The sequence below is a fragment of the Ichthyophthirius multifiliis genome (genome assembly GCF_000220395.1).
Source record: "Ichthyophthirius multifiliis unplaced genomic scaffold scaff_1120509250273, whole genome shotgun sequence".
Classification (NCBI taxonomy): domain Eukaryota; phylum Ciliophora; class Oligohymenophorea; order Hymenostomatida; genus Ichthyophthirius; species Ichthyophthirius multifiliis.
In genome coordinates, this window is record NW_004086923.1 from 27868 (window position 1) to 35416 (window position 7549).

A 7549-nucleotide genomic window follows, 5' to 3' on the forward strand; every position below is an offset into this window, starting at 1 on the left:
TTTTTTAATAAAAGTTTTGCCTATTATTTTGTTTATTTATGCTCCTTTTGCTATTTATTAGAGAGTTAAACATAAATAACAAAAAAAATAAATCATGAAAATATTCAAACCTATTAAATATTAAAGAGGTTGTATTAAAGGAGATACTGAATGTACAATTTGTAGAATGAATTATATTATTGATGAAAAAATAATAATTCTTCCTTGTAATGAATTACATCATTTTCATGAAGATTGTATTCTTTCTTGGCTTAAAATTAATTCAACTTGCCCTTTATGTAGATATGATTTTGAAGAAAATATAAACATTTTAATAACAATAATAATAACAATAATAATAACAATAACAATAACAATAATAATAATAATAATAATAATAATAATAATAATAATAATTAGAATAATAATTAACAAAGTTAAGTAATAAATTAACAAACATAATAATATTTAAACTAACAAAATAATAATAATTTTTAATAAGAATTAATAGATAAAGATAAATATCTAAGTTTCTAAAGTGAATAAGATTTTAGAGTGTATTTATAATAATAGAACTATTCTCAAAATTAAATAGATAACTATTTAAAGAACTGGCGTTTTTTTAAAGACTAATTATGATATTAATCCCAATTTTAATATTCCTTCATAAAAAAATATTTGTAATATTAAATATTTATTTCTTTATTTATTACTTTTTTTTCTTTTTTTAATAAATATTTTTTTATATAAATATTAATTTATTATTAAAATTTACTAATCTTTCTACCTAGTAATAATATTTTAAATTAAAAATTTAATTAAGATATTTTTCAACATGAAAATACAGAATATAAATTTTGCTTTGTATATAAAAATAAATTTTCCAATTTATTAAGAGAATTTATTTTTAATTATTATTGATAACTTGATTTTATTTAAATTAAAAATATAATTCTTTTAACAAATATGTAAAAAAATAAATAAAAAATAATAAAAAACAAAAATTAAAAAAATAAAAGTTTAATTTAAAAAAATAAAAATAACATACTTTATATTATAATATTTATTCATAAATGAAAAAAAAAAAATCTCTTTTTTTATTTAAAAAAATAGGAGACTTTTTAGAAAAAAAAAAATAACAAAAATAAAATAATCATTGACTCAAAACTAATTAGTATTAAATCCAGGGGGTACGCCACCACCCATCATCATCCCAGGTACACTTCCCATCATTCCAGGAATCTAGGAAGGAATCATCCCAGGAATCTAAGAAGGTATCATTCCAGGTACTTAAGGAGGTATCATAGGAGGTAACATGAGATGTGCAGGAATAATTTCAGGTCCAGGAATAAAAAGGGTTTAATTATTTTAATTATGTGCTTAGGCGGCTTTTTTTTCTTCTTCTTTTTCTTTTTTTTCATGCTTTTTCTATCTAGAAGTCAATTCGTGAGTAGATTAAATTATATAAGGCATTACATATTCAAAAAGATTAAATCTCCAAGCAAGTTCTAATACCATAGCAGGCATAACAAGGTCATAACAAGTATAAAGAGTAATAGTAATAAATTCCTTTTGATTTTATTAAATAAAGAATCTTAGTAAATCTTCGACAAGTTCAGGTTTTTAAGATTCTAAAGCAGTTTCGATTGCATCCTAATTTATACATATATATTTATATAAATATATATAAAATAAAATTACTCTATAAATTCCGTCTTTTTTGGATAAAGCAATCGAAAACTCATATTTTTGTATTCTTCTATAAAGATAAGCAGATTATCTTCTAAATTCAAGTAAAGAATGATTTTCTGTAGCTTTAGCTAATGCTAATTAATCGAAATTTTCATAAGTACTAATGGATTAATGTAGTGATTCATAATCTTAATTTTCTAAATGAATATCATTCAAGCATTCATTAACTTCTTTATTATTTGCATTCTAAACAGATTTCAAAAAAGGAGTTATTAAAGCTAAATAACCTGTCTTTGACATCTTTAATTTATTTTTTTTAAAAATAAATATATATATATAATATTTATATATATTTATATATATATTTATATATATATTTATATATGTATTTAATTACCACGCGAACACATTTAGTTAAATCTATTTTAGTAGTTAAAGATTTTAATAAATCATTTAATAATTCTGGTTATTCATCTAGATAGAAAATTATAGATTTATAATAAAGATCATAATTAGATGCCTTAATTAATAAATTAACAAACATATCATGAGAATATGCACTTGGGGAATGTTCAATCATTATATTTATTGCTTAATCATATTATTAGAAATTTTAATGTAAATAAGTGCATTCTGCCCAGTGTTAATATCTTTCACAAATTCTTAATAATTTTGCAATATTTATTTTCTATTTTTATATTTAGTTTTTTTTTATATATTTTGATTTTAAAAATAAAATATATATACTGAATGATAGCCTTTGCAATATTCCATTAATTTTTAAGGTACATATTTAGCATATAGTACTCCCAAATCTGTAAAATATACCAACATGAGCTCTTTCTAATCCCATTCCAGTTTCTAAAACACTTATCATTTCATGGGGATGTCCGAATTCTTCATAGAAATGAATTAATTCTTCCAAATGATCAGGATGAATAATAATATTCATAGCTGAAACTGCTGCTAATTTAAATTCTGAATTTTCTACACAAGCCAATGTTAATTCTTTCCAAGTTTTAGGGGTATTTGCTTTTTTAGCAATTTCAATAGCTTGTTAAAATTATTTCAATTTTATCAAACAACTAGCAATTTTAGCGTTATTTTTATTTAAAGTGAAAAGATTTTTTGCAGCTTCATAAAGTCCAATTTCGAAACATCTCTCACCTACCCTTTAAACATCTACAGAATTTGCAGAAGAAAGGAAATTTTCCAAATCACCCATTCTATCAATTTTGGCATAACAAAAAGCCAAAGAATTATCAATACTGGAATCTTTTACCTATTATTCTCTACACATTAATAAATATTTTACTAACTAATCAAATTATCCTTCATTTTCGGCCACATTTATCACTTATAGATACATCTAAGGGTCTTTGGCTTTAATATAGCACTAAATACACTCTACGATTTGATTTTTATCCAAATAAGCGTTTCCCAATTTTGACCAAACTTCATTTGTATTAATTTTTTAAGCATAATCAGCCGCTCTCTACAAATCTTTAATGTTTTCCAAAATCACATCCATAGCCTAACCTTACATATTATTTTTATTATAAATAACAAATGCTTCTTCATAAAGTCCATACTATTCATTCAATGCAATTTTCGCAATTTCCGGTCCATCATAATTGTCTAACCTATTAATATAATCCATGACTTTCTACTAATCGCTTTTAATTGCCGTAATAATGAGTAAATTTTATAACTTTTTATATTATCCGAATTCATGGTTATGTAATACTATTTTTTCCAATAAAGTAATCAAATATTCAGGTAAATTGGCATCCATAAATGCTTTTACTGCACAAGAAACTTAATCAACTTCTTTACTTTCAGGAAGTGCATTAGTAACTACTGGTTCTATAACTTATTATCTATTAGCATTTTCCTCAGAAAGAACTTTAGCCCATAACTCAGGAGATTATCTTTCTACTAAATACTTAGCCTAGATTCTAAAAAGAGCATTTTTGTTAGTTACTTGAATAAGCTAGTCATCACATTCTCCCCAAGATCTTTTATAGGCAATAACGGCTAAATGAGGATCTCTTTCTTCGCAAAATTTACCTATTGTAATCGCGTTATAAAATTGGTTATTTGTTAAAAAAGACTCAGGATCTTAATTTGTATCTATTTTTATTTTAGCTAAGGCATTATGGATTGATGGAATTTAGCTTCCTTCAGATATACGACCTTCTAACCAGCCTTCAAGTACTTTCAATTTATTTCTTTTTTCAAATTCTTCTATTAATTAATCATAGCATTAAGGATTTAATTTTCCACCTATTTATTGAAGTAATACTTGGATTTATCTTTCTTCACATTCCTAGTCGATTAATGAGCCTAATACAGTTGGGGTGGCTTATGGGTTTACTTAGAATAAGTAAATTTATATGTAATTAAAGAAATCTATTTTTTTAAAATATAAGTTAAATAAAAATAATTTATTATATTTACTATTTTTGTACAAATATTATGTCAACTCTTCTATATATTTATGAATATCACATAAAAATATAATTGGCTTAGGATCTGGCAATCTCATACTTTTAAGGAAATCTTTAACTTTTTCAGGATCATAACAATTATGTTTTTCTTAAATTACTTATTCAACAGTCCTTAATTAATTGCATTTTGTTGCTGCTTCAATATATTTGAAATGAATATCTTTATCTTCAGTATTACTAATTATTTAGCTTAAAAATAAATAAATACCATCAAAAGAACTAACCTAAAGAAAAAAAATTATTCAAATATAATTTAAAAATATTAAATAAAATTACCGACTCAAAAGTCTTTACACAAGCTTAAACATTAAATCTTTAATGATTTTTAACCATAATATCAACAACTAATTAAAGATTTTACCTATTATGTCTTAGCATATCTTAAAGGCAAACAAGAGCCCATTCTGGTTATAAATTACTAAAAAAATTAATCAAATAAGGATGAGGAATAAACTAAGTATTCAAGCAAACCCTTTTAATATCTTTAATATCAGAATAATTTTCCAAAGCTTTCTAAAATAATTATTTCTATTCACAAAGTTAAGCAATTCTCAATTTATTATATTAATTCCATTTAGTTAATTAGAAAATAGTTTCCACAATATTAGGCTCATTAACAATATTCCATTCTAAAATCTTAGTTTACCAAGGTCCATCTTCGGGTCTATTTTACTTCATACAATCAACCAAAAGAGCACTTAATTCTTTAAACTTTTAAGCCTACACGAAAATTTCAGCAATAGCATGAATATTAGTCTAAGGATTTTAAGCAACTAAAGTTTTCGCCAATTATACAGCATTAACCGGATTTGTAAACACTGAGCTTTTTATCATCCCCATATAATCTAAATTAACCCCACTTTATTATGCGAACTAATTAGCTTCATCCTATTTTCCCAAAGTCATTAAAGTTTAGACTACTTTAGCAGGTAGATTGGCTTTTTTATAAATATCCAAAGCTAAATTTTAGTCATATTATCCTACCAAATCTCCCAATTATTCACTACATTCTAACTTATTTTCCTTAATCCAAGATTCTATGAATTATTTTCTTCCCTAATTTAAAACCAAAGTACATAATTCAATAGATTCTAATTAATTCAAACCCCCTTTTTAGAGTAGACTTTGGAAATAAACCAAAAGCGGTGAAGGAGTTCCTTACAAGCTTTTAAATTTATTAATAGTCTAAGAATTTCTTATTGATTCTCCAGGAGCTATTGCTGCTATTTATGCAGCTTTCGCATAATCTCCAGCTAGCATAAACTTATTAAATTAATCTAAAAACATATCATCTGCTCCTGGAAGTCTATATCTTCCTGCTAACTTGAATGCTAACTAAACTACATTAGGTATATGTTGGCAATTTTGAATTAGGTAATTTACTAAATTTTACGCTTCAATTTAAATCAAGGATACTGTGCCATTTTTAGAAATCGTATATGCTCCATCTTCTTTTGAATCTTATTGTCCGATAAAAATAGGAGAATCAACTATTCTATTAGAATAAAAAAGAATATTGGTAGTTAATTCGTATATTTGTAAAAAGCTATTTTTAGTAACTACAAACAATTAACCATATTTAGTTGAAACTTACATATAAATAGGGAAATCTTAAGGAAATTAAGGATTAAATACATATTCAGTTGATAATTTATGTTTTTGGAAGCCGTCTGGTGGAACAGAAATTTCATTTACGATTATTCTTGCAGTATTTTCACCTGGTTTTTTCTCAAAGAAACATAACAATGTTGAAAGATGAGTATCATTATGAATTTTAGCTTACCCAAAACAACAGCAATGTCCATTTAATATTTATTATTTCCCTTCTCCAATTTTGAAAAGTTAAATATGACCATTTATTGTTTTTCCATCAGGAGATGATATTCCATATAAAGTACTCCAATTCGCTTATGGAGCTAATTTGTAACCAATTATTTATCCGTTTCCATTTGCTAATTCTGCATATCTATATATATTTATATTTATTAATATATATATTAAAAAAAATTACCTATCTAATATTTTTGTATGTGTTTCAGATGAATTTAAATCACTATGATATACTACAGTAGGTGTTACTATAGCTAAATTAGTAGCATTAACCCATGTCATGTATTATATTTATTCATTTAGATCAATATGCTTTAATTTCTATTTGTTATCTAAATTCCATATTTGGACATAACATGCAGGACCATTTGAAGCTTTCAAGACTATTATATTTTAAGTAGGATGCATTAATGAAGTTTCAGCTTTATTAGGCTTTCTGTTTATACTAAAATTGTTGTCAATTTATATTTAAGTTAATTAATTTTAACCATTCTTTTTTTTTTTTTAATACATATATTTATTTATTTTTTTACTTAAGATTTGTCATTTATAGATATGCATCTATCTGATTCAAAACTTGTTACTCCTAATTTTAAGTATTGGGGATCTATTCCTAAATTTGTTAATGAGCAAACATTTTAAATACGTACTGGAAGTTTTGACATTTTTTTAATTTATTTTAATATTTTTTCTAATTAATTTAATTTTATTTATGAATTTTCAATTTTTAATGTTTAATTATTTATTTTTTCTCCCTTTTTTTATTATAACTTTTTTTTTAATGCTAATTATATATATCTTTTTTTTATTTAGATTTTATTTAATTAATTTAAAAATTTTCTTTTTTTTTTTTTTTTAAAAAAAAAAATATTATTATTTTTTTTGTTATTTAATTTTTAAAATTTTAAATATTTATTTTATGAAATAAAAATTTTTCCGATTTGATTTACAGTTAATGAATAAACCAAAATTAATATAAAATAAATAAATTCAAGCAATAAAATAAATATAAAAAATATTATTAATATGATTATGCAAATAATGTTAAATATATTATAAAAATATATTATTTTAATATTTTTTTATTTATTTACTAGTTATTTTATATTTTATTTTTGTTATAATGTATAATATATATACTTAATGCAATTTATATATTTATATAATCTTTATTTAAAAAATCAATTATTAATAAATATTATAATAAAGTTATAGTTCATTATAAATTTACTTAAAATAAATAAAGCTTTAAAATTATTAAGGATTTATTTATTTTTAATCAGAAAAATTAAATTTTTTAAAATTTTAAAATAAAAATTAATAAATAAATAATATATTAATTATAGTATATATATGTTATAAAAAAAAAAAAAAAATTGAAAATATTAAAAAATTAATAATTAAAATATTATATTTTTATATTTTAAAATTTAGATATCTATAAATAGAATTGAAGAAATTTATTTTTAAAACTTTAATAAATATAAAAATTTAATAAATTTTTATTATGATAATTACATGTATATTTATTTATAGAA

At 22.1% G+C, this 7549-nt stretch overlaps 1 protein-coding gene across 1 annotated transcript, besides 13 other annotated features; it reads right to left on the reverse strand. All coding sequences in view use genetic code 6, as the record gives it.

Annotated features, from left to right (window-relative positions):
* The first annotated feature begins 311 nt into the window (after nucleotides 1-311).
* Nucleotides 312-408: a microsatellite.
* Nucleotides 400-446: a microsatellite.
* Nucleotides 425-469: a microsatellite.
* Nucleotides 470-701: 232 nt separating this feature from the next.
* Nucleotides 702-734: a microsatellite.
* Nucleotides 735-948: 214 nt separating this feature from the next.
* Nucleotides 949-996: a microsatellite.
* Nucleotides 949-997: a microsatellite.
* Nucleotides 998-1074: 77 nt separating this feature from the next.
* IMG5_060390 (hypothetical protein) lies at nucleotides 1075-6686 on the reverse strand. The gene is made up of 7 exons (XM_004037111.1): nucleotides 6545-6686; nucleotides 6193-6503; nucleotides 4458-6147; nucleotides 4132-4405; nucleotides 2419-4083; nucleotides 2069-2359; nucleotides 1075-1971 (listed from the first exon to the last, which is right to left on the reverse strand). The coding sequence occupies exons 1-6, from the start codon at nucleotides 6674-6676 to the stop codon at nucleotides 2325-2327; spliced, it is 4107 nt and encodes a 1368-aa protein (XP_004037159.1). The 5' UTR covers nucleotides 6677-6686; the 3' UTR covers nucleotides 1075-1971; nucleotides 2069-2324.
* Nucleotides 1208-1284: a microsatellite.
* Nucleotides 1998-2056: a microsatellite.
* Nucleotides 1998-2063: a microsatellite.
* Nucleotides 2349-2388: a microsatellite.
* Nucleotides 4415-4455: a microsatellite.
* Nucleotides 6675-6724: a microsatellite.
* A 754-nt stretch (nucleotides 6725-7478) lies between these two features.
* Nucleotides 7479-7511: a microsatellite.
* The last annotated feature ends 38 nt before the right edge of the window (nucleotides 7512-7549 follow it).